The following is a 26,175-nucleotide window of genomic DNA, read 5'->3' as shown; positions in this document are numbered from 1 at the left end:
ATTCTTTCTTATGTTGTCACCTAGATACGGGATGACAACAAAAGACAACACCCCTGCCTTGTTGAGTTTTCAAAGCTACCTGAAACTGAGAAGAATTATAACCTACAAATGTCAACTGAAACCTTAAAGTGAGTGTTTAATTGAATTGAATTTGGACTAAACAGTGAGTGGATGATTTAATGCCTTATAACTAAACTACAAACCTGTTGTCTCTCGAAAACGTGATGCATTCTGACAGATTAGCCAGGATGGGGATTATTCATGCCACGAAAGGGTTCAGCATAGTGAATAACACGTCTACTATTGTTATTTAGCATATATAGTTCTTTAGAGACCATTTGCTATTTGCCAGGGACAGGGAAAAGGTAGGCAGAAAAAAAAGCAGAGAAACTTAGAATCAAAGGACCAAGTGCCTCTTCTAGTTCATGTATAATCAAGGAAAGAAGGTAAGATATATAGTAGGTTCTAGATCATACTGAAATTGGACAACTTAACCTCTCTAAGTCTCCATTTTCTCATCTACAACATGAGGATAGTAATAGTTCTTATCTCTATATAATTGTTGTAATGGTTCAATGAGATGATAAATATTTTTTTAAAAAGATAAGGCATTTCTAAAAATGAATGGGAAAACATGGTTTAATTCACAAAAATTCCATTTAAAAGTAACTTTTAGCTTCTCTGTGATCCCACCTGTGGTTTAAACCCTGATTCAGATCTTCATTTTTTTAGCCCCATCTTATAGCTCCCTTCTCGAATTCCCTTTGTGCTTGTTACCTGTGCTTCTCTGCATTGTATTTCTCTGTCTGATAGTTGGTGCAGAACTTTTTAACACTGTGGTCTTGCTGGCATAATGATGCTCTGTCAGGTTGCTTTGTCTCATAGGCTCCCCGTATGTGATGTCTTCCATCACACCGACCCTTCTTGAGGATGTGGCTTTGGTACCTCATGGTGTCCAACACAGCTCAAGACACTTCGTACAGGGAGCACGTGGGAAATACTTGCTGACCTCTGGGTTCTCCCAAAGGGGCTATTAACTAACTTTTTGTTGCATTCTTGCTACCGTCTAAATCACGAGTTGGCAAACTAAGGTCCACAGGCCAATCTAACCAGCCACTTACTTTGGTAAAAAAGTTTATTGTAACAAAGCCAAGCTCGTCACTTTGTGTATTTTCTATGGCTGTTTTCACTCTGTAATGGCAGAGGTGAGTAGTTGTAGCGGAGACATAAAGACCACAAAGCCTGAAACGTTTCCTCTCTCGCCCTTTACAGAAAAAGTCTGGTAACCTCTGGTCTAAGTGAATGAATATTGTATGTTTTTATCACACAGGTTAGGGTTCTCGCTGTCCTTCACCTTGCAGTTGACCCTTGTTTCCTCTCTCTGTTACGTCACAGAACCCTCCTGGCCCTGGGGTGCCACATCGCTCATGTTAACCCGGCTGCTGAAGAGGATCTCAGGAAGGTCAAGTTGCCCAAAAAGTAGGTGATCATTTAATGGTCAGAGACTTTAATGCTTCAGTCTGAATTTTTAAACTGGGAGGACAGGAGGCCCACGCACAGAGGCAGGTGATGGCCCCAGATACTTCTAGCACCAGCTCAGGATGTCTCCACCAGGTACCTAGACTGCCCTGAAACCCCCAGACGGAAGCCGGCTGAAGTAGAGTATTTTCAGTGCTTCTGCCTGGACCTATACTACTATCTACTAGGGTTAGTTTTGAGCCAGATGTGGCACTCAGATGGATACGCTGTGTTGGTCTATAAGAAAAGCAGTTGGCACGGGAGCTTGAAGATCGTCGGTAGCCACAGCAAAGATTCAGTCCTCTGTCACTGGGCCAACCTTGCAAGTCCCTTGTGGAAATGTGCGTCACTGCCAAGATTTAATTTGGCCCCTAAATCTGCATGTGTCCTCTCCCTCTCGCCCGTGCATTCACCGAGCCATGTGTTCTCACACATTCAGATGCGAGCCCACGGGTGCATCCCCTGGCTCACTTGCTCACCCGCACGTGTGCCAGCCTCGGGTGCGCACGCATTCACACCCAGGTGTCGTAATGACTTATGAGCCAAGGCAGTGCCGGCTCTTAATCAAATGCTTATCTTCCCCTTCCTCCCTGTGAAACTCCCAAGCTGCCAGGCTCCACTCTCAGAGGCAGCTCCTGGTGCCAAGAGCAGCTCATCTGAGAGGCAGCAGCTGAGAGGTGGCTGGGGGCGGCGCTCAGCAAGCAACACATGTTGACTCTGCCCAAAGTCAGGCATCCCTAGAAGGTGGACGAGGGGCAATATCACGCCTACAGTCGACCTTGTATCTCGCGCTGCTCACAGGTTCTTGGGTCGAGTAGCGCTGGTCTGCAGGTCATCACATTTGGGCTCTGGCCCTGATCTGGGCAGTCCGTGGCCTTGGGGCCCTGGATGCCCCTGGACTCACATTCCCACGTGACTGTGGTCAGTTACTCTCCTGTGAGTCACTCCACACAGGGCCCTGCTCCTCTCCACTCACACGATGCGTCTGCCTGGACTCACACTGAGCTTTTCCCGTCTTCACGTTATCTATCAAATTATCTGTCGAATTACAGACATTTGTGACTCCTGGACTGGACAGCAAACCATGAAGATCATTCAAGCTCACAAACTCTCTCATGTTATGATTTTTTAAACTTCTCAAAATGAAGGTTTAGTTTTCTAAGACTGAGTGATCATTCTTTGCTGATTTGTAAGAAACCATTTGGCTCAAGGTCCTGTCCGTGCCAATGTGGTCATAAGCTTTTGTGCTTTTGAAGTGAGACCAAGGAGCTTCGGGTGATGTTACATTACACGGAATGTGCCCATCGTTTGTAGGGCAGAGTAGTTTTCTTAGGAATAAGGGTGGATTTGCACAGACCATCCTCTTTCTCCAATGGTCGCCTTAATCTGCGACATGCATTGGCAAAAAGGATGGTGGATGGGGGTCTTCTACTAAAGACTTGAGATAGAGCTGAGCTGTCCATTCTGCCAAAGATAGAATCTGTGACTGTAGCCTTGTTTTCCTAGTGTTCTGACCCTGTGCTATTGGTCTAAAATCTGGAATGGGGGAGCCGTACAGTTCTGTTCAAAATATGTATTTTCCATTTACTTGTAGCTACATGATGTCCAATGGCTATAAGCCAGCCCCTTTGGATTTGTCTGATGTGAAGCTGTTACCTCCTCAAGAAATGTTAGTGGATAAGCTTGCAGAAAATGCACACAATGTTTGGGCAAAAGACAGAATAAGACAAGGATGGACCTATGGCATTCAACAGGTGAGACGTGCTGGGTCAGGCCTGCTGGAGAAGCCAGGTGATGTGATCGTGCATTAAAATGCCATTTTGCTTTGGTGGGTATTAGACTGGAAGGTGGAGGTTGCCCTTGCACTCTGTTCCTCATGCCTCAGCACCTTCCTTATTTATAGAATCATGGGGCTGGATGGAATTTGTAATGGTCACATTGATATTAACTCCAGGCATAATTCCAGTTTTTCAGCAATGGGTAGGCTTACGTTTCCTTTGTTGGTCGGGTTCACTTGTGATCATGTTGCCCTGTGTATATGGCCACTGGCCGCATCTTCTCTCATTCCCCGTCTTGTTGCTTGCCTCACGGAGGGCTGAGCTTTCGTGCACTCTCCGAGGCCAAGGTAAGGCTCGCATAAATCAGTGTCACAGCTCAGCAGTATTTCTGGGACGGTCCCAAGTATCTACCACTGAAGGGGAAGCTAGCCCAGGAGAGAGGCAGACGAGCCCACCAAGAAGCCTGTGCCCCCTTACTTCAGTCCACAGGGCCAAGATTCTTGGGCAGGGTTCTTAGTTTATCCAGAGGCAGCCTGAGAGCCCAGCAAGGAATTAAGTGGAGTTTAGAACCAGGGTTCGGCCCAAACCATCTGGTACACCTCTCACTCTGAAATGTCCCCCTCATCTCAGTAAGTACCGGGCTCAGGGAAGTTCAAGGATAGCTATGTGCACACGTGTTCATTCATTCCTGAGCCTCCAAACCTGCACGCGTCTGGAACCAAGAAGACCACAGCTGTGGAAACTGCGGCAGGGAAGGGAGTTGGGGGTTCAAAACAGCAGGTTAGGTTATGGTGACGTGTCACTGCTGTTGTCATTATTGTCTTCTTAGTCCCCAGTAAGGAACCGAGGAGGACTGTAATACAAATGTGTGCCTGCTACAATGAAATGGCCCCACTGTGGCTCTGCCACCTTTTCAGATGTTTCTCTGTGAGCAGAGATGTCTATTAAGAACTATTGGGACTTCCCTGGTGGCTCAGTAGTTAAGAATCTGCCTGCCAATGCAGGCGAAACAGGTTCGAGCCCTGGTCTGGGAAGATCCCACATACCGCAGAGCAACTAAGCCCGTGTGCCACAACTACCGAGCCTGCAAGCCGCAGCTACTGAGCCCGCGAGCCACAACTACTGAAGCCCGCGTGCCTAGAGCCCGTGCTCCACAACAAGAGAAGCCACCGCAATGAGAAGCCCACGCACCACAACGAAGAGTAGCCCCCGCTCACCGCAACTAGAGAAAGCCTGCACACGGCAACGAAGACCCAATGCAGCCAAAAATAAATAAATTTTAAAAATAATTTTAAAAAAAGAATCTGTTGTGAGGAGGCCATAACTGTTTGAATCATGGCATGCTCTTTCATAAGGGAATAGTCACGCAAACCCCCATCTGCCTTGCCTTGGGAATGGAGGTTTCTAACCAATTTCATGACACTTCATTTTATTCACAGGCTGGCATTATTGAAATGGGTTTTTTACTGCTAGTTTTGAATGTTAGTACAAATTTTCCATTTATACTCATTTAATCTTGAAGCAGCAAATATGTACATTGGTAAATATCAAGGCACTGGGAGAAGAGCTAGCAGACTCACCCGAGAAAACCAGGACCGTTGCTGGGAGTGTGTGAGTGGGACAAGCTCTTTGTAAAGATGATAATGCATTTTCTCAGCATCTCTTTTCTCTGGCTTCACATAGGATTTAAAGAACAAAAGAAATCCCCGTCTGGTACCCTATGCATTATTGGATGAGCGTACCAAGAAGTCAAATAGGGATAGCCTTCGTGAAGCTGTCCGGACTTTCGTTGGCTATGGCTATAACATTGAGCCATCAGACCAAGAACTAGGTAATCAGCGGAGATTGTTCCCTCTGGCCCCAGTTTACTAAACAGGTCTTCTTCTGGCGGAATGCTAACTTTCAACAGGTCTGACTTGCACTATTAGAAATGCTGGTGGTGCTAAACTCAATGGTGTATTTTAGAAGTGGGGGGAGGGCGGAGGGGCCGTGTTGATAATAAAGCAGTGTCCCATGGACAGATGTTTCTGTAACGAGCACGCCTATGACATAGTCCCACAGGGAGTAAGTTATCCTCCAGCATAGCTGAGCTTTTCAGGATATTTGGTCACAAAACCAAGTTACCTTTATTTCTCTTGTTTTCCAAACATGTGAATAGCAGCTTACTTTGGGGCCAGGTAATGTCATCTCTAAATTGAATTCTAGCACTGATTAAAATCACCAGCTTATGGTTATTTAACATGTCACTGCCATCTCATACCCCAGGGGATACCATAGGCTAGTGGGACAGTAAAACCTGGTTAAGGGGATGGATTTGGAGGAAGACAGACCTGGGTTCAAATCTTTGCTCTCCTTGGTTTATGGGGTCTAAGACCTTGAACAGGTGAAGCTCTCTGAGCCTCAATTTCTTCCAATAATACTGATTTCATAGGATTATTGTGAGGAAAAACCAAGATTTAGTTTCTACTGCAAAGCAATCACTCACTGAATGGTGGCTTGTATTGTTATTATGATACGATGACGAGTGATGATTATATTATGAACAGAATGCTGTATTGGCTAGTAGCAGATCTGTCATCAGCCTTTGTTGTTGAAAGTCTTTCGAGGCATGCTCCCTAAATATTAAACCTATGTTCTCTCTCTCCCTCCTGCACCCTCTACTCCCTTTTCTTCTCGATAGCCGACCCAGCTGTGGAGAAAGTCAGCATAGACAAGATCCGCTTTTTCCGGGTAGAGCGCTCTTATGCAGTGAGATCTGGAAAGTGGTATTTTGAGTTTGAGGTAGTGACCGGAGGAGACATGCGTGTCGGCTGGGCCAGGCCAGGCTGTCGGCCTGACGTTGAGCTGGGGGCTGATGACCAAGCCTTTGTGTTTGAAGGCAGCAGGGTGAGTCTGGCTGGTGTCCGCACGTCCTCAGTCCGGGTTTTTCTGCTTCAGATATTTCCCCAGAAGTGAAAAGTGCTGAGTATCTGGATCTCTGGCTTCAAAAGGGAGGAGCCACCGCACTGGCTAATTGAGACCATAGAATGATCATCACTTAGTGTTTGTCCCTTCACTCTTTCCTCTGGAGAAAGGGAGGGCTGCACACTCTCGTCCTTTCCATAGCCACCTCCGTATCTGCCTTGCCTCTGAGCCCATGTTCGCCTCTTCAGGGGAGGCTCACAGAACACTGTGCAGCCAGTATGAGGGAAAATCTTACCACTTTGTCTTAGAGGGAGTTCGGCTTGTTTTCATAGCTGACTAGGTATTGGGAGACTCAGGCCACCTTTTCTGATGCGCCTTGTATATCTTGGTTTCATTCATCTGTAGATAGACCACTTCTCCCTGTGAGTTGTCCTTGGTAGGAAGGGAAGTGCCTTGTAGAAACCAGGTACCACTGCCCATTAGGAGAAGTTATTCATGGGGTCATTTCTCCAGTAGTACAGGGCCCTCTAGGCTAGGACCTCCATTGCTCTGAGCCCTCGCTCTTGTTTTCTAGGGCCAGCGTTGGCATCAAGGGAGTGGGTATTTTGGACGGACCTGGCAGCCAGGAGATGTGGTTGGATGTATGATTAACCTGGATGATGCTTCCATGATCTTCACGCTGAATGGGGAGTTGCTGATCACCAACAAAGGCTCTGAGCTTGCCTTCGCTGACTACGAGATTGACAATGGTAAATCCACCAGCTTTCCCCCCTTCCACCTCTACGAGATGAAAGGAAATCTAGGGAGCGGGGTGAGATCTTCTACCTCCTCACTTAGGACACACTGACCTTTGCAGATTTGAAACCCTGGTGGTGAAGATGAGGTCTTATACTATCATTTTTGAAGGATCGAGACAAATAATATTAGGTGATAGTTGATGTGTGCAGTGTAAATCTAAGTCTGAACTTGCCGAGAGGCTGACCAAGGGGCTCTCCTCTAATCCCCTGCCCTGTGCCTTGGCATGTTAAGGTACCTCACGTTTCCCGGTATCACAAAGGAAATGCTAATTGCATGTAGACTAATAACCCTGGCAGGAGAGAAAAGGTGGTGAGTTAAAGAATTATCCTCATATTCTGAATTGAATTGTCAATCTGAATGTCTGTGTAATTGACCTTGATGCTTTGATGAGAATCACTGAAACACAGAAGTTTGACTTAGCTATTCCCTTGAATGAAACAGAATTTATTTTGAAAGTCAAGCATGCTATGAAACCCAAGCACACTTGCACTTGTTAATGGCCGTGAATAGACTGCAGTCAGGGCAGTGCTTCCGGCTACACAGAGGAGCGATGGGCGCTTCTTATTTCCCATCGACAGAGCTACGTTATGTACCGAGGCTGTTGGCACCAGGAGAAGGGAGTACTGGACTGGGAGTTAGCTGACTCGCTCCTAACAAACTGTGTGGCTCCCAGACGGGCTTGGCTTGACTTCTCTGGGCTTTGCCTCCTACATCTGTACCAGAAAACAGGATGATAGACTGCATAAGTGCCAACATCCTTCTCAGTTGTAAAATTCTATGGCAGTGACTGAATACCAGCTGTGGTCACACCCCTGTGCTGGGTGCTTTGCCACTCTCTGCTGCTTCAGTACAGACGAGAAGGAGGCAGGGAGGTCGAGAGGAAAAGAGGCTGCTCTGGTTTCCTGTCCTGCCTCTGCCCTTCCCACCTGTGGCATCTCGGGTTGACTTTATTTAATGTCTTTTTACCTCGTTTCCCCCTCTGTAAATGATTAGGGTTCCTGGTAGCTTTAAATTTTGAGACTTTACAAAAAGAAACAGTGCTCCCTCCCCACCCTGAAAGTTAAAAAAGATAAAACTGCACAGGCAAGAGCAGCAGAAATACATGAGTATATTTTTTTGTTTTTTGGGTTTTTTTGCGGTACACGGGCCTCTCAGTGTTGTGGCCTCTCCCGTTGCGGAGCATAGGCACCGGACGCGCAGGCTCAGCAGCCATGGCTCACGGGCCCAGCCGCTCCGCGGCATGTGGGATCTTCCCGGACCGGGGCACGAACCCGTATCCCCTGCATCGGCAGGCGGACTCTCAACCACTGCGCCACCAGGGAAGCCCGAGTATGTATTTTTAATACATATAAAATATTACGTATTTACAATGTGTTTTGGCTTTACAAATCACTTTCACACTTTTTGCAGACATCTATTATCTGCAACATGCATATCCAACTGTACCTTAAAAGAGGTTCAAAGATTTTTCTAAGAGCCACATATCTGGGGTAATAGAGAAGTTGCAAATCAACGTATTTTCCTAGAAAGACAGGGTGACTGAAGCCAGATGGGGTCATATTTTAATGCCTTCTAAAAAGGTTTAAAATCAAAGTTTTGAAAAATATGTTTTTGGAAACAACTGGGAAAGATGTTGCCAGCAGAAAGAATGGTTTATGCACTGGTTCAGAGGCAAAGAGGGGGAAATCATGTCGATGGGCATGAGGGCAGTGGAGAAGAGTATCCTCTGGCACTGCTCTTTGGAAACAGATATTTACCAAGTACCCATCACAGGCAGTGCTCTCTTCATGAGGCTGGAGGAAAATGAAGAATTAGAAGATTCAGATTCATCCCCAAGGAGCATAGCTCCCTAGAGCAGGAAGAGTCCAAAGACCAGAGACCTTGTTATGGTTCCCCTGAGTGTGGATTTGGGGAGGTTACTTGTCTATGAGACTTTGGCTCAACCTAAGGAGGAGACAAGACTCTTGTCTATGTGCAGAGTTCTAAGAATTCTGTAAAGTCTGAAGCCTTGCTACGCAAGGTGTGGTCCAGTTGTTATAAATGCAGACTCTCAGACCCCATGCCTGTCCTACTGATTCAGAAACTGCATTCAGACAAGACAGTCCGGTGGTCCCTACGCACTTGAAGGTATGAAAAGCAGTGGTCTAAAGTATACACAACTGTAAATAGTAGCAAAATTAAGGAGTTCATTTTCTAGTTGGAAAAATAAATCAGATGAAAATACGGAAAGGTAACTACCAGTGTGAAGCGGTGGGTTAAAAATGGCAAACGACCAATGCAGGATAAAAATTCTATAAGAATGGGGTTGGAACTGAAGGTTGAATATAAAATATGAGCTGTCTACCTCTGAGGAGAAGGGTCTTCTTCTAAGGGGATGTGAGTCGAGTAACAGTGGAATCAGGAAACGGCAGGAAAGAGTGACGATACATTTTGGAAGATTTGTGTACGGAATTTACAGAAGATGAAGGTGGAAAGAAAAAGAAGGTGCAGATTATAGCCTCCAACATCAAGACTTGGTCTTTTTATTCAAAAAACTTTCTTTATTGTCTAATCTGGGCCCAGCATCCTTGGACTCCACTCTCTATGACATGGGGAGCTGTCCTAGGGTATGTGCAGAAGAATACTATAAAGAAGAGGGATGTTTCAGGAGAACTCTGTTTTTAGAGATCAGCTGTGCTGTAATGAAAGAGATGCCTCATAGACCTTTTGTGTACAGAGACATGATTTAACCTTCAGAATAACTGAGTCTATTATTAGCACTCTGTTTTATCATAGAATTGTACTGTACTGTGTTAACACACTGTACTGTAGTATTGTATCGCACTTTAATCACACAGAGACAAGATCATTGGGAGGCTCTTTCGGTTCTGTGATGGCTCAGGAGTCAGAGGAAGGGCAGTTGAGAGGGAGTCTGCATGCTTTTCTTTGATGACCATAACCCAGAGGCCTAGAATCACCATATAGCATCTCTATTCTCTGCATAAAGTGGAAAGAGGCAGCACTTCTTGCCTTGAGCTGTTAGGAAAAGCATCTGTTGAAAATAAAACATCTTATGCATTATAGCCCCATATCAAGCAAAATCCCCTATATGTTTGTGTTCTGGTCACCAGCACCCCAGCCTTGATGCAGGCCATTCGCCCCAGAGGGAGTTGTGCTGTGCGAAGTTTTTAGTCCTTTGGGGGAAGGAATGGGGGCAGGCACTACAATTCGTGGCTGATTTTTTTCCTCTGGGTTATTTATAAGTTGTCATCTCCATCCTCTCCTGTATCATAGATGATCTACTCTTAGCGGCCTCATTAGAATTTTCCTAATCATTGTTCCCTGGCCTGGACCATCACAGCTCACAGTGTTATCGCCAAAAGGCATCTGGAAGCTCAGAAGCTTCCACGGTGAAACCTTTGCTATTAGTGTTCTCTTTTATCCCATTTAAAGGAAAGGAAGAGAAAGTTCTGCACATGGTGCCAGACCTCAGAACATGCTGTCTGGAAGAGGCTTCAGTGCTGGTGTCCTGTTCTGCCTGTACCGGGCACTCTCCTGGGGCACCTCCTGCCTCGCTCCAGCTTCAGCGTCTGCAGGGGCAGCCTCCCAGGCTCTTCCTGCCACTGGCCCGTCAGGGTTTAACAGATCCCCCAGCTCTGCTGGCAGCTCTTCCGTAGGCAGCAGATGAAACTTCCTTGCGGGCAGTGTTGCCACCATCTGCGCAGAGACACACTGGTACCCAAGCTTCCCCTGTCATCCTCTCCCCGGATGGGTGCTATGGTAGGGGAACGTGGCCTCTTGTTTCCTGTGTTTTCTACAAGGCTTGTGACCATCTCAGTGCCGTCCCCGAACACCATCTTTGTGAGGCTTAGAGAATTAAAATTAATGGGTAAAACATGAGCTGCTGGATTGAGACTCTCAGAAACAGCCCAGGGGTGGTCTGGGCAGTCATTTAACCACCTCTCCCCAAGATCTGAGTCTTTCCATTACTGGGAGTGATTTGCTCTCATGTCTTTCTTCAGCTTGAAATGGACTAAAAATGGATCCATGGTTGGGATTGTGTAGATAATTGGTTTCTTTCCAAGCTCCTGAATTATAAAAAGATGACCTCCTGGCTGACTCTCCTCCTAATCACAAAGCCGTATGAGGCCTTGTGATTCAAAGTTTATCAGAACCTGGGGTCCTCTGCAGGATTTAAATGCGGGTGTTCTTGACATACCTTTCCTAGAACAGGAATTCTATGCACATCTAGGTTCCAAGGAAGGCCGTTTGCAAATTTTCTCCTCAAACCTCTTCAATGATGTCAGCGTAATTACTTCTACTAGGCCGCATGTAGGGATGGAGTACTGCTTTTCCCCTTTATTTTTCCGTTTTCTTACTTCTCCAGTCTCATTTGAAGCTAGGGATTCATTGAGTTGTGTGCAAAGTGCAAATCCTTGTGTGTGCACGACATTGTTCATGGTAATGCCAGGTGGCCTTACCAAGTGGATCTGTCCCTCCAGATCAACTCCAGGGAGCCGTGTGGCCACTTGAAGAAGGCAGCCCCTCTCCTCCAAGGGGCCTGGAGTGCTTTGTGGTTGTAGGTCTCCAGCTGCCTGATCTAGAGGCAAACTAATCAACTACACGACACTTAGGAAAATCATCTGAAAAGTGAAGGAAGAGTTCATCTCAAAGCCAGTCACTGGAGATAAGAATTAGAAAGCAGTCATCTGGGCCTCAGTCCCCATTGCTTGCTCTGGACTGTTCTCGGGCAGCCTTGTTCACATGCTGGCTCCACATACTTACCAAGAGACAGAACTTGAGCAAGTAAGTTATCAACTTGCTAGGCCTCGGTTTCCTCATCTGTAAAATGGGCACAATAATGAGCTATATCTGTAGAGCGCTGAGCCCAGGGCCTGACACCTAGAAAGTACTTGATAAATATTAGCTGGTAGGGTTTATCATCATTGTTCCCCCTTATCTGTCTATCAAGCAGAGTTATCAAGTTACATGAAGTTGTAACTTCTCAAGTAAAGAAGTTATAGAAATGGAGCAGAGTCTCTCCACCAGGTGGAGGGAGCTGATTAAATATATCCAGTTTTCAAGTATTCTTCCCTAGGAGAAAGTGCTGGTGCCTCATGAAGATGTAGCTTTGCTCTCGGTCCTTTCTGGAGTTTCTCTTTTCTGGCTCAAGCCTGGGATTTAGCTTCTCGTCTGCTGCTGTACAGAGCTGTCCCCGCTGTGCCCACTTAGTCTCGAGGAGGTCCCTGACACTCCCTCCTGTTGCTTTGACATCCCCAACTTCTGTTTCAGAGTCTGTTTTCAGTCAGTGTTCAGCTCTCCCCCCATAGAGATGGCTTCTGCCTCAGAGGGACAGCGCTCTGCTCTGTAATGTGTACAGCCCTCTGCCCTAGGACATAACTGCTGTTGAAATTCATCCCCTGTAACCTTCACCCCCTCTCTTGCACACTGACTGTCAGCTGCTCTGTGAGTCAGAGGGTGTGGGATCTTTTCCCATTTTGTCACTTGCCCTTCTTACAACCTTGGTCAAGTCTGTTAGCTCCTCAAACCTTCAGGTTTATCTTCAGCAAAGTACTGTCCCCTCTGCTGATGGCTTAGGAACAATGAGGAGCCCAAGTTCCTTAGAAAAAAGACCTCATGCAGATATGACCTTTCTTCCTTTCTGCATGCATCTTGCATTGTCAGGGGGTCTATAACTAGGAGGTCGTTGATATGATCTGGGTTATTCAGAAGTCCTCATTGTTTTTGAATCTGCTGCTTACTTATCCCATCATTCAAGTTATTGGAGAAGAAAGGGGAAGAGAGACTTTCCTTTTTTTATTGATTTTATTGAAGTATAATTGATTTAGAATGTTGTGTTAATTTCTGCTGTACAGCAAAGTGATATATGCATTCTTTTTCATATTCTTTTCCATTATGCTTTATCACAGGATATCAGATATAGTTCCCTGAATGTTTATCCATTCTATATATAATGGTTTGCATCTGCTAATCCCAAACACCCAAATAGCCCTCCCCCACCCCTACCCCTTGGAAGCAACAAGTCTGTTCTCTATGTCTGTGAGTCTGTTTCTGTTTCCTAAATAAGTTCATTTATGTCATATTTTAGATTCCACATATAAGTGATATCATATGATATTTGTCTTTCTCTGTCTGACTTCACTCCCTATGATAATCTCTAGGTCCATCCGTTTTGCTGCAAATGGCATTATGTCATTCTTTTTTATGGCTGAGTAATATTCCCATTGTATATATGTATCACATCTTCTTTATCCATTCATCTGTCGATGGACATTTAGGTTGTTTCCATGTGTTGGCTATTGTAAATAGTGCTGCTTTGAACATTGGGGTGCATGTATCCTTTTGAATTATGGTTTTCTCTGGATATATGCCCAGGCATGGAATTGCTGGATCATACAGTAGCTCTATTTTTAGTTTTTTGAGGAACCTCCATACTGTTCTCCATAGTGGCTGCACCAACTTACATTCCCACCAGCAGTGTAGGAGGGTTGCCTTTTCTCCACATCCAAGAGAGACTTTCTTAAGATGTCCTGTCTCTGCTCACATCACGGATGGAACGCTTCAAAATCATGTCTCCAACATAAAACTACTGTAGTGGTACTTTCCCAGGTTGAAAACCAAAGTACTCTCTTGCAGGTGCGCATGTCTTACCACACAACATTCACTCTTGTGCGTTCCATTTGTCATCCCCACTTCTGTAAGCTGCTGGTGATCAAGATGGTTTCTTTTCCTTCCTTCACATCTTCTCATAGCATAGAGCAGAGCCCGCTGGCCCAGTAGGGACCCAAAAGTTTTGCCAACAATCAGTCCTTATTCCATAGTGGAATCAGATCTCCAAAGATTCCTCATTTATAAAAATCTCTGTCTCTAGAAGGGGATAGTTTCATCTATCCCAGTCTCGAATGCCATGCCAGAAACAGCAATGCTCAGGACGGTGCATGAATCTGTGCTTGTCTGATGGACCAGACCGTCTGCCTTACCGAGTGGTGGGACCACCAGTTCCCGATGGTCCTGGGAGGAGGCTCTTTGTACAGATGTCACCGTCATTGCTAGGAATTCACTGGAGCTCTCTTACTCAGAAATAGTATTAAATAGTGTCCTAAATGAGTTCATAGTTTCTGAAAGCAACCAGCTCAGTTTGGGAGGGATTTATCTTTCACTTATGAGACTTATTTACATAGAAACTTTGTGGCTTAGATAATAGTATATAAGCACTGGTTTTAGGACGAGTGCATTTTGCCTTTGGTCTCTATGAGCGACTTACTGTTGAACATAAATTCTCTCAAAATAGACCTTTAAACATCCCCTTAAATAAGCACCGCCATCCTAGGAGTGACACGGTTTTCCTTGTAGGGACTCCAAGCCCTGCTTTAGCCACCAGCCTCCGAGCCCTTCCTCCTTTTCTGAGCTCTCCTGGCAGCCTCAGCTGCCCTCTGGCTGCCTGCCGCACATCTTCCCAGATCTGGGATAATTAGTGCTTTCCCAGTTCTGCTGATTTGTTGGTCCACAATTATGATTCATAAATAGCCTACAAACAAGAACACCAGATAATCTGAACTTCTGCCTTGGGTCTGTTCTGCCTGGCAGTGTTATAATATGATGAGGATACAGAAGAGAGCTTGGAGAGGCAGTCATTGTAAGAGTGAACAGGGTTTTCTGTGTCTCCTGCTTGAAAATCTCGCTTTCCTGCTCAGGAGGGGGCTACAGCAGAAGGCTGGGAGGATGGGGTTTGTAAACTGTATTTTGTAAACAAGCAGAATCATTGTGTTAGCATCCAAAACTTCTTAGGAGCATACTCTCAAAATGACACGAGCCATTAGACCTCTCATTTCACTGGAGAAGATGCTGAGACCTAGAAAAGTCAGGTGGTTTACACCAAGTCATTCTTTAGGCATTGTTTTGTTTGGGGGCAGTATTTACAATTATGTAAGGGCCTAAGATATGGAAGCAAGCTAAGTGCCCATCAACAGATGGATGGATAAAGATGATGTGGTGTGTGTCTATACACACACACACATACATACACATACAATGGAATATTATTTAGCCACAAAAAAGAATGCAAATCTGCCATTTGCAACACCATGGGTGGATCCAGAGAGTATTATGCTTAGTGGAATAAGTCAGACAGAGAAAGACAAATACGCTGTGTTATCACTTATATGTGAAATCTGAAAAATAAAACAATTGAAGGACTATAACAAAACAGACTCACAGATATTGAGAACAAACTGGTGATAACCAATAGGGAGAAGGAAGTGGGGAGGGTCAAGTTAGGGGTATGGGATTAAGAGACACAAACTACTGCTTCCCTGGTGGCATAGTGGTTGAGAGTCCGCCTGCCGATGCAGGGGACACGGGTTCGTGCCCTAGTCTGGGAAGATCCCACATGCCGCAGAGCGGCTGGGCCTGTGAGCCATGGCCGCTGAGCCTGCACGTCCGGAGCCTGTGCTCCGCAACGGGAGAGGCCACAACAGTGAGAGGCCCACGTACCGCAAAAAAAAAAAAAAGGGACACAAACTACTGTGTATCAAAGAGATAAGCAACAAGGATATATTATTGTACAGCACAGGGAAATATAGCCATTGTTTTGTAATAACTTTAAATAGAGTACAGTCAATTAAAATATTGAATCACTGTGTTGTACACCTGAAACTAATATATTGGAAATCAACTGTACCTCAAAAATATATATATATATCTCCAGAGATAAATAAAATTACCCAGGGCCTAAAATCAATTTTAGCTAAGGCATGGATAAAGAATTTCACTTTTTCTCTTATTGGTTTTACTTTTCCAGCTGACATTTATTTATGTCTTAAGAAGAATTTTACCTAGATGATTGTTTTTTTCAACAAATCATTTTGAACCAGACTCACTTTTCTTTCCCATATACCAAGGGCAGCCGTAAACTCCATGTGACTTCCCGTTGCTGAGTTTATGTGCCAGGAAGAAAAAAAAGGCCGCCGTCCCATCTTTCCGTCTTTCCTGCTGAGACTTTCCTGCTGGGAGGAAGCAAAGGTTCCGCTTCCTCCCCGCTTCCCAGGACAGTCCCGCGGGCTGACCGGGCTCTCTCACCGTTCTGCAGGCTTTGTGCCCATATGCTCTCTGGGCCTGTCTCAGATCGGACGCATGAATCTCGGGATGGACGCCAGCACCTTCAAGTTTTATACCATGTGCGGCCTCCAAGAGGGCTTTGAGCCTTTTGCTGTCAACATGAACCGCGACGTGGCCATGTGGTTCAGCAAGCGCCTCCCGACATTTGTCAACGTGCCCAAGGATCATCCGCAGATAGAGGTAATGCTGCACGTTGCGGGGACCCTGGCAGGCCGGGGGGACCAAGGCCCTGAACTCCCGCTGAGGCTTCTGTGCCCAGGTGGCGCTTGCCTAAGTCCACACCCTGGCTGCCCCTACCCCGGTCACCTCCTCGCTGGCCCTCAGAGCTGTCGTTGCAGGTACCTTAGTTGGGGCAGCTGAGTGGCATCTTACAAGTGGTAAACACCTTGCAGATCCATCCCCAAACCTTTGGGCCACGATGTTTTCTCCAGACATTCCTATACCGGTATTATAGCAATACAGTATCCAGAGACCTTCAATGTTGTTTTCCTAAAAAAGTTCAGTACCTGCGCTCAGGATCATGTGTTCCAAACATGGTTCTCCTCTGCTCATAACTTGACGTCTTTTAGGCTTTGTTCAATTCCTGCAGAACCGTCTCCAGGTTTTTAAGTGGAGGTGTAGTAGTTGATTATGATGCTCCCACCTTGTCGGGGGAGCAGAGAGGCAGAGAAGCCAAATGTTGTAAGGAAACTGATTCAGATTCTGGTTCTACATCTGCTTGCCTCTGTATCGCCCAGCCCCACCATGGTTTTTTCATGGCGTAGGGGTGGGACGGGAGCTGATGGGATGTCAGACAAGTCAGCTCCACCGAAGCGTTAGATTCAATGGCTTGATTCCCCCAGACTGTAAGTCCCCTTCACTCCCTGCCCAGTTTGAATTCAGCAAAGTATCAATTCTTCATCCTCCGCTTTTCCCCACGGTCTTAAATAGTAGAGACTTTAATTTCTCTGATTCCTACCTGGCCATTACTTTAGAAATCTTTTTGGAGGTCATGAACCCCTTTGACAAACTGATAGAATCTAGAGACCCTCCACTTAGCAAAATATACAAACCACACAAAAATACGTAAGCGTACTCACGGACCGCAGGATAGGAACTATTGTCTAGAATGCAGGGAGAAATGCTCAGATCGTAACAAAATTATTATTGTAAGTCTGTTTACTTCCTCTGCTCTTCCCTCCCACCCCCCCTCACCCCTCCACACACACACACACACACACACACACACACACACACACTTACTTCAAAAATCCAGTTTTGATCTCTCATCCTCCAGTGCATCCCCTGCAGTGCTTGTGCCCTGGAGCTGGGAATTTCCTCAGTACGTAGAGGAGCCTCCAGGAGCTTCTGCGCTCAGGCTGTGACTGTGGTAAAGGTGGGAAAGGCGCTGGGTGGGAGACAGTGCCCCCCAAGGAAACTCTGATGTCTCTTCTTGAGCTTTGGGCTTTCTGGTGCCTTCTCCCTTAGATGTTCTCATGCCCACTGACAGGGGAAACCTCTGGAAAGATTTTCTCCTTTAGCCACTTGTCACCTTCCTGAAAGGTCAGCATCAGCAAATCCAACACTGCATTACCCCCATGCCCGGCATCCTTGACCTTGCAGAAAGCCCAGTGAGCATTTTTAGATCCCTAATTTAGATCCCTCATTTCCCCAGCCAGAGGCAGGTCTGTGTGATATTTTATAGGGCACGGTCCACGTAAGGATGAGTGTAATGGTTTGTAATCACTCGGGACACCCTTTGTAGTTCTCATAAAGCCTTGATGTAAGTAGCCAGTGAGGGGAGGAGGGGTGGGTCAGAGTCAGGCTGTGTCAGGTGAGGACTGTGGCATTTCCAGGTGGTGAGGATCGATGGCACCATGGACAGCCCTCCGTGCCTCAAGGTGATCCACAAGACGTTCGGCACGCAGAACGGCAACGCCACCATGATCTACTGCCGCCTGAGCGTGCCGGTGGAGTGCCACTCCTCCTTCAGTCACAGCCCGTGTCTGGACAGTGACGCTTTCCAGAAAAGGTGAGGGAGGAGCCTCCAGCTCTCAGAGGTGCTCAGCCTGTCTGTTGCAAAGTCGGCTTTCTGTCTGTCTCCTTCTCACTCTACCTCGGCACAACTCACAGGACTCCTCTGTGATTAGGGTTCCCTCTGCTTTCAGTCAGGAAGAAATGAGGATGGGTGTGCACACAAGTGCATGCCCGTGCACATGTGTGCGTGTGCAGCGTATAATTAGGGGACCAATCAAGCTTAACTGGGTCACATCCAGTGAACAAGTTTCTGTTCTTCCCAAGCTGAGTCCCTAGCCTCCTTGCAACCTATAATTCGTATGTTTTTGGAGTAAAAAGAATGTAAGTGCATGAGAGGGTGCAATTGTGGTTGCCTTTGTGTGAAAGCTTCTGTAGGCAAATACTGCCTTCTTTGCATAACTATGGCCAGTGTCCAGCCCAGCAGCTGTGTGACTTCCTGCTTCCTGATAGGGAATATATTCCTTGCTATCTTTCTTCCCTTCAATGTCTATTTTTTGTTGGTGTATATCTGGTCCGGGTTTCCTCTAGAGTTTTACTATCTACCAAGCTTTAAACAAGCAAAGCTGCTTAAGAGAACAGGTTAATGTATTCCAAGTTATCCCTGCCTACATTATTAGCATCTCCCAACCTCCCCCTAGCTCTAACTTACACCTGGGCCGAGAGCCAAGAGTTGGAAGGCACAGCCCTGCCTGGTGGTATCAGGTTGAAAATGAACAAGTCTCAAGACCAGTCAGGATCACTCATGTATAGGAAAGAGCCAGCTTCTTAAACTTGCTTTCATCATTAAAGGTAGATCAGTTGCCTGTCAGACTTGTGGGCTTCTCTATAGACCTGAAGAACTAAAACATGGATTTCTTCCCCCCAGGAAACAGATGCAAGAAATACTCTCTCATACAACAACAGTAAGTAAATGTGCTCAATTATGGTTTTAATTATTTGATTCTTTGCTGTGCCTGGTAATATGGCCCCTACAGCAAAGATCTGTCTAGAGATCCTCTTTAATTGCCAATTACTCTGTCTTTTAATATCCTTCTTGATGCTTCCAGAACAAATCTATGGCATTTCTCAAGTGGGGGAAAGAGAAACAGTTATTCAGTGCAAAACAGAACTCTACCTGGAGCAGCTAATTGGGCGTCATTGTGTAATTGGTGCCTATTTGCCACCAGGGACCCAGCACTGCCTTTCTGATTGAAATGAACATCAGTTGGGGGAGAAAGGGGGGACTCTTAATGTAATCCTTTTGTTTGCTCTTTTATGTAAACTTCTATGAATCAATTCTCCCGTCTCTCTGAGCAGTGCCAGGAATAATGTTGAAAGCAGTCAAATGAGAAAAAGGAGCAGGGAGCCAGCCCAGAAGACGGAGGCTGCCTTGGGTTCTTTTCCTTCAAGCTAGGCAGTGGTCAGAAAGCAATGCTGCTTAATTTCTTTCTTTCTCTCATCCTTCTTTAGCACCTGACCAAAAAACACACATACACACACACACACACACACACACACACACACACAAATTCCTCTGGAAGAAATGCATGTCACCCTTTCTATAAAGTTATCCTGCAACCCCAAGTTTGTAGGTTAACTATCAAGAGTATGATTCCTGCAGCGGCACGTCACACACTTACTATGTGCAGGACACTTCACGGAGCACATTGTATCACCTTCCTTCTTAAGTTCCACGGCAACCCCAGGAGATGAACAATGTCATGCGCTCTGAGGCACAGAGAGGACAAATGACTTGTCCAAGGTCACATGATTAATAGCTGCCAGAGCCACGATGCCAGCACAGGTGTGTCTGGCTGACCCTTTTCCAATCAGAAAGTAGGACAGACTACACATAAAAGGACTTCATTTGCACTACTGACACTATGTATAAAAGAGATAACTAACGAGAACCTGCTGTATAGCTCGGGGAACTCTACTCAGGGAACTCAGTGCTCTGTGGTGACCTAAATGGGAAAGAAATCCAAAAAAGAGGGGATATGTGTATACGTACGGCTGATTCACTTTGCTGTGCGGTAGAAACTCACACAATATTGTAAAGCAACCGTACTCCAATAAAAATTAAAAAAAAATAAAATAGACGCAAAATAGAAAAAAAGAATAAATGTGCCCGTTTCATAAAGAAAATGATGAAGCAGTCACTTACCTCAATGCTTTAGTTGTTATGATAACACAGTGATACAATTCACAAGTTGTTACAATGCCCACGAATGGCTTTAATTTTCAGCCCTGCCTGTCACTGAGTCTGATGACCACACAAAGCACGTTTGGCCACATTGTGGGCTTTTTCTTTTGTAGCATGTTTTTCAAGACTTAAAAAAACTTAGACTTCCTGCAGAATTGGAAAGTGTAGCCCGAGTTCTCTAACCCCCGGCCCCCAGGGCAATTTCATGGCTCTTCTCTCTGAGGGCAAAGGTGTGCCTGGCTCTCCCTAGCAGCCCTGGTACCCAGAAGAGGGTTAGGGTTCTGTGCTGACCATTCTGAGTGGCTGCCCCTGATCTCGGCAGCAGCATCTTCTGGGCAGTGGGTGGTATATTAGACGCCTGATTTTTTAGGCTAAAGCACAACAGAAAAGGAAAAAATAAGGAAACCAGATTCTCTCATCAACTCTTCACCCAGTCCAGGGTGTAGTGCAGTACACCCCCAGAACAGTGTGTGCTTTTTAAGAAAAGGGAGTCAAGGGGGCTGCTGCATAATTTCTGCCTCTTGAGCCCGCTCCCCGCAACAGGGGCGGGGGTCACTCACGCCCCGCTGTGGTCTCTCCCCAGCAGTGCTACTACGCAATTCGCATCTTTGCTGGACAGGATCCCTCCTGCGTCTGGGTCGGATGGGTGACTCCCGACTATCATTTGTACAGTGAAAAGTTTGACTTGAATAAAAACTGTACCGTGACTGTTACTCTGGGGGACGAAAGAGGCCGGGTCCACGAAAGGTAAGAGGACTCCTGAGGGGCAGGGTTGGCCCTCCCCCAGCCGTCTTTTTCCCTTCCCCTCACACCCCAAAGAAGGAAATATCAGCCTCTATTATAAAGGGAGAATGAAGCACAGGCTTAAAATCCTTAAGTAAATGGCGGGGGTGGGGGAGGACTATGGTGGGAGAAGCGTTATTAGCCAAAATAAAGGGCAATTTCATCACATGTATAAAACATGACCCAGGGATGGGAGATACAGATGGACAGTTGGGAAGCCTGGGCTCCCTCTCAGACTCCGTGATTTCTAGGCAAGCCCCAGTTTCTACAACATAAGAACAAGACAGAGAAAAGTCCCTGGGTGCTTGAGGGAAGTCAGTTGCAGAAAAGAAGAAGATGTACCACATCACACAGCAACTGATAACTCAGGACTTCTCATCCCAAAAGTTTGTAATGGCTGAAAGCATAAAGAACATGAAAGAGACATGGCAAATTTATAAATAATAACCACTGAATAGAAATTAGGGATCTTCAAGGAAAATGTTTTAGGCACACCCATCCCCTCCCACTGGTCCATTGGTACTACCACCAAGGAAGGATCTTTAGCCAGTGATGCCCCAGAAATGAACCAGCAGACCATGCCTTATTTCCACCTAAGTGAGATACTAGAGTCCTTGCCCATATGGCAGGCTTGTATAGAAATGTAATAAGTTGTTTCTCATGATAACTTTATCCCTACAAAGTCAGGAATGTTTTGCTCTTCAGATGCTACTGGCTCATCAGAGGCCAATGGCCCGAGGTCAGGCACAATTGCTGTTTTCTGGGGGACCATTGTTGGTGGGTGGTTAAGAGTACAGACTTTGGAAGCAAACCTCCTGCGTTTTAAACTGGGTTCCAGTACTTACTAGAGGTGTGACTTTGGACCTGTTGCTTAACCTCCCTGGGTCTAAATTTCCTTATTTATAAAATGAGAATAATAGTTCTCATCTCACAGAGTGTTATGAGGATTAAGTGAGATGATACATAGATAAGAGCCTACAACAGTGCCTCAACTCAAGTACTCAATAAACAGCACTCTTATTACCATTACTGAATGTTCATCATGTTATGAGACCCAGCGTAGATGCTATAACCAGATGCAGCATCTGGTTTGGTTTAAAGGAAAGTATGCGAAAGCAGTTGACCGCTCCAGACTTTGCTCTTCAGCCAAAAGAACAAAAAGCACAGTCTCATCCCAGCTGGGTCTGTTGCTCCAGTTTGCTCGCTCTGCCATGCCAGACTGATTATTTTATTTATCTGAGCCTCAGTGACCACATTCATTGTGAAAATTAACTGACACATCGGCACCTAGCGTAAGACGCAGTAGATAGCAGGTGCTCAGTAACTCTTAGTTCTTTGTCTTGTGCAATAAGTAAACACAGGATCGATTTTCGGATGTTTTCAGGCATTTCAAACATGGACCCTTTGAAATATGACCAAAGTGTGGCACTTGACACTCCTGCGGCTTCTGTACCTTATTAATTGAATTCTGTAGTCATTAATGTACTTCGTACTTTAATCACTGAAAAGAAGTAATGACATCGCCACAGTTTGACCTTAGTGGAAATCTAGCAATGGCTATAACTCTTTGGAATGAGCAATTTGCACTGGCCCTGCCTGTGGGCATTCACCCTGAGAAACCAGCCTGACTGGTGCCGCAGAGGAGGGTCGAGGGGAGGAGGTGAAGGAATGCTTACAAACGGGATTTCTAGTTGTCTGGGAAAGTGATGGGCTTCTAGAACCGGAAAAAAACTGGGAGAATTCTAATCAAACTCTGGGCTTTCCAAGGCCAGATCAGATTGACCTTAGGAAGTTTAAAGGGGCTGCTCTAGCATCCCGTATAGAGTCACTCTCTCCTTTAGCCTGAGACAAATCACTTGGTGTTACTTTAAGCAACTGGGTCCCTCAGATGAGCCACACCAGGACTGGGCTTAGGAAGAGACATACCAGCTGCCTCCTGCCCGCAGCCATCGTGAGGGGCTCTGGGGATCCACAGCACTTCTCCAAAGCCCACCCAGGGTTTGAAATCTTACCATTAAAAAAACAGGCTTTGGGGCTTCCCTGGTGGTGCAGTGGTTGAGAGTACGCCTGCTGATGCAGGGGACACGGGTTCGTGCCCCGGTCCGGGAAGATCCCACATGCCGCGGAGCGGCTGGGCCCGTGAGCCATGGCCGCTGAGCCTGCGCATCCGGGGCCTGTGCTCCGCAGCGGGAGAGGCCACAACAGTGAGAGGCCCGCGTACCGCAAAAAATAAAAAACAGGCTTTGGAGTTGAAAGGCTTTTTAGTTATTATAGTTGGCTTTTAAAGCTAAATGCCTATGGTGGAGTTTTCTTTCTGGGGGGTGGTAGCCAGCTAGCTGAGAAAGGGACCCAGGTTGGTAGGTGGTGAAGAGTGCAGGGGGTAGGGCTCCAGGGAGCTGGGGTGGGGGGGGGGGGTAGTACAGATCAGGAGGTGGGAGGCCATCAGAGACTAACTTTATCTACTTTGCAAGTCTTCCTGGGGCCCAGGCCTGCCATCCTAGGGAATGTGGGCCTGAGTTCTCAAGTGTCAGATGGCCTTTTGCCCTGGCACTGAAATGGAACTGAGGACACAGAGTTTTTGTTCCTGCCTCTTATGCCAAATTCCTCTCTAAGTCCCCCTGAGGTAGTCATCCTCTCTGCACATCTATCTCCCACTTTTAAGGTGGGAATACTACCGTCCCCATCATCTGTTTCAGAAACATGAATGGATGATGGGCCAGGAAACAACTCTGCTCTGTGAAGCAGATAGAGTGCCACATTCCTAAACTGAGTGAATTCATTTAAGGAAAAAAGGTTATTCGGGGCTGATTGGAAAGCTTCATTGGAAGCTTTGGGGGCATTTCAATCCTGAGTCTTGATTCCAAACCGCCCCCAGTCCAGATTCTGTGCTTTTTCTTCTCTCTGGCTCCTAGTGTGAAGCGCAGCAACTGCTACATGGTCTGGGGTGGGGACATCGTGGCCACGTCCCAAAGAGCAAGTCGCAGCAACGTGGACCTAGAGATCGGCTGCCTCGTGGATCTGGCAATGGGCATGTTGTCCTTCTCGGCCAACGGGAGGGAACTCGGCACCTGCTACCAGGTAGGGGCGGCTCCTGGGGCCGTGACAGCAGCATCCCCGGCCTGGTGCTCAGGGCACAGCTCGTCAGTCTTCTCCACAGGTGGCATCCCCACCACAGCACATGGAGTTGATGTACCCACGTGGTCCTGTGCCGTCTAGGAAGGCAAGAGTAAAGTGACTTCTTTTTGTTCAGAGAGGGAAAGATCTCATTTACTGGTTGATCAGAAATGCTGGTCATCCTTGTAGAAGATGAGAAGGCTTTTCCTTGGTGATGGGCTCTAAAAGGTTATTTGTTGGTTCCATCGGTATTTCTTGTGCGACTTTCATGTTACCTACACTATATAAGATGCAAAGTTTAAAAGGTCAACAGAGATACTCCTCACTTTAAGAAACTTCTGTGCTCAAAATATAGACCTATAAAAACTGATTGATCTGCCAGGGGAGTATTCCCTTTGCAATAAAAGGTTATTCTCATTCACCGTGGCTTCTTTACAGGGTGCTTTAAAATGCATTTACATAAATAATTTTTCTCTTTCATTGACTATGAACTTCGACAGAACTACTTGAGGAAGCCATTAATTACACCCATATAGGTTTACCCGTCATTAACCACAAGAAGCCTAATCTCCTTTAAGCTTCATCTCTGATGGCCAAGTAAGCTTGGGAAATGCCACAAATTATATCTTCCTTTGGAAGTTTCGCAGTGAGTGTTAGTACAGGAAAACTTTAAGGAATGCTTCAGAAAGAAACCTAGCCAAGCATTTCTCATATTATTTAACCAAGAAGAGCTTTTTTTTTTTTTTTTTTTTTTAACAATTAGTAATCTTCTATAAGCCTAGAGTTCTACAGAGCATACTGTGAGACAGGCTAAGTTAGGAAGTCAGATTTCCTTCTTGACACTCCAGGGGTAGAATGGAGAGCCTCATGTACGTGTGGACAGAGTGTTATCCGAGTTCAGAGAAGGAAGAGCCTGCTTCCATTGAGAGTGATCAAGAAAAGGTTTATTACAGAGAAATCTTGATTTTGAAACAAAGAATTCTTCCAGGGGGAGAGAGAGGAGTGTACTAGATTGAAAGAACGGCACAAGAAGCGTAATGGAGACGGGGGCATAGTGTATGTTTGAGGAACGATGGACAGAATAGAATGGGTTATGGTTCATAGTCACAAATTTGGAAAGGTAGGGAGGTATTAGGAAGAAATGTGGAACTCCTGAAGAGTTCTGACCAGGACAGTGGCAGGCAGCATCCAGGGAAGGTTACCCAGCTACAGCGGACTGAAAGCATCCGGCTCCTGTGTAAAGGGCTAAAACCCCAGATTCCAGAATCAGCCCCAGGTTACAGCCTCTGGGCTGAAAAGCCCCTTGGCAGCAAGTGTCTGAAATGTTAGGTGACCAAAATCAGATGGGCAGAGCCCTTCCTGGGGGCCAAGGACGGCCTGCTGGTGTGGTGGTCCTCTCCAGGACCTCCTGCAGGGGGTAGCCCCCTGCACACCTACTCTTCCTCCTGGGAAGAAGTGGAATCATCACTACCACCCACGAGCCGCTCCCAGGAAGAGGCCTCTGCACAGCCAGGCTTTGAAGCATTCTTCCAGTACTTTCTCGTGATTCCACGTTCCCTTCCCCACCAGTACCGAGAGGAGGCTTGTGTACATTACTGCCGTCCTTCAGAATCCATTAGCTTTTTCCCATTAACTTTTGAAATGAGTTTGACTGAAGGGTCCTCCCTGAGCTACAGAGAGCTCCAAAGCATCGAGTCACTTTTAAGGTCCCTAAATAAATAGCCCATGGCATCTGCAGCAGCAGTGACTTGCCTGCTTCAGGAAACAGCCCACGACGGTGAGAAGACGTTACAACAAAGAGCAGAACACATTTGTATCCCATCTTTCACACATGACACTGGGCTGGTCAGCTGTCTGAGCTGCATGTTGACACCCGCACCCCGGGATGCCTGGCGTGACTCCATATGCGTACAGATCCTGATGACTCTGCTCAGGGGTCCAAACCCACTCCCACCCTGAGGTGGG

The 26,175-nt window shown here is 46.3% G+C and overlaps 1 protein-coding gene across 1 annotated transcript in view; it reads left to right on the top strand.

Annotated features, from left to right (window-relative positions):
• RYR3 (ryanodine receptor 3) overlaps positions 1-26,175 on the top strand; it is a 550,597-nt gene that overhangs the window by 332,663 nt on the left and 191,759 nt on the right. Inside the window, 11 exon segments of the mRNA XM_079909615.1 lie at positions 25-128; positions 1,396-1,479; positions 3,113-3,272; positions 4,980-5,127; positions 5,977-6,182; positions 6,775-6,949; positions 16,087-16,295; positions 17,951-18,126; positions 18,997-19,033; positions 20,897-21,060; positions 24,009-24,174. Coding sequence (XP_079765741.1) covers positions 25-128; positions 1,396-1,479; positions 3,113-3,272; positions 4,980-5,127; positions 5,977-6,182; positions 6,775-6,949; positions 16,087-16,295; positions 17,951-18,126; positions 18,997-19,033; positions 20,897-21,060; positions 24,009-24,174 — 1,629 coding nt within the window.

The sequence above is a fragment of the Stenella coeruleoalba genome (genome assembly GCF_951394435.1).
Source record: "Stenella coeruleoalba genome assembly, chromosome: 2".
Taxonomy (NCBI): Eukaryota; Metazoa; Chordata; class Mammalia; order Artiodactyla; family Delphinidae; genus Stenella; species Stenella coeruleoalba.
The sequence above is the reverse complement of the archived record's forward strand: the minus strand, read 5'-3'. Positions and strand labels throughout refer to the sequence as shown.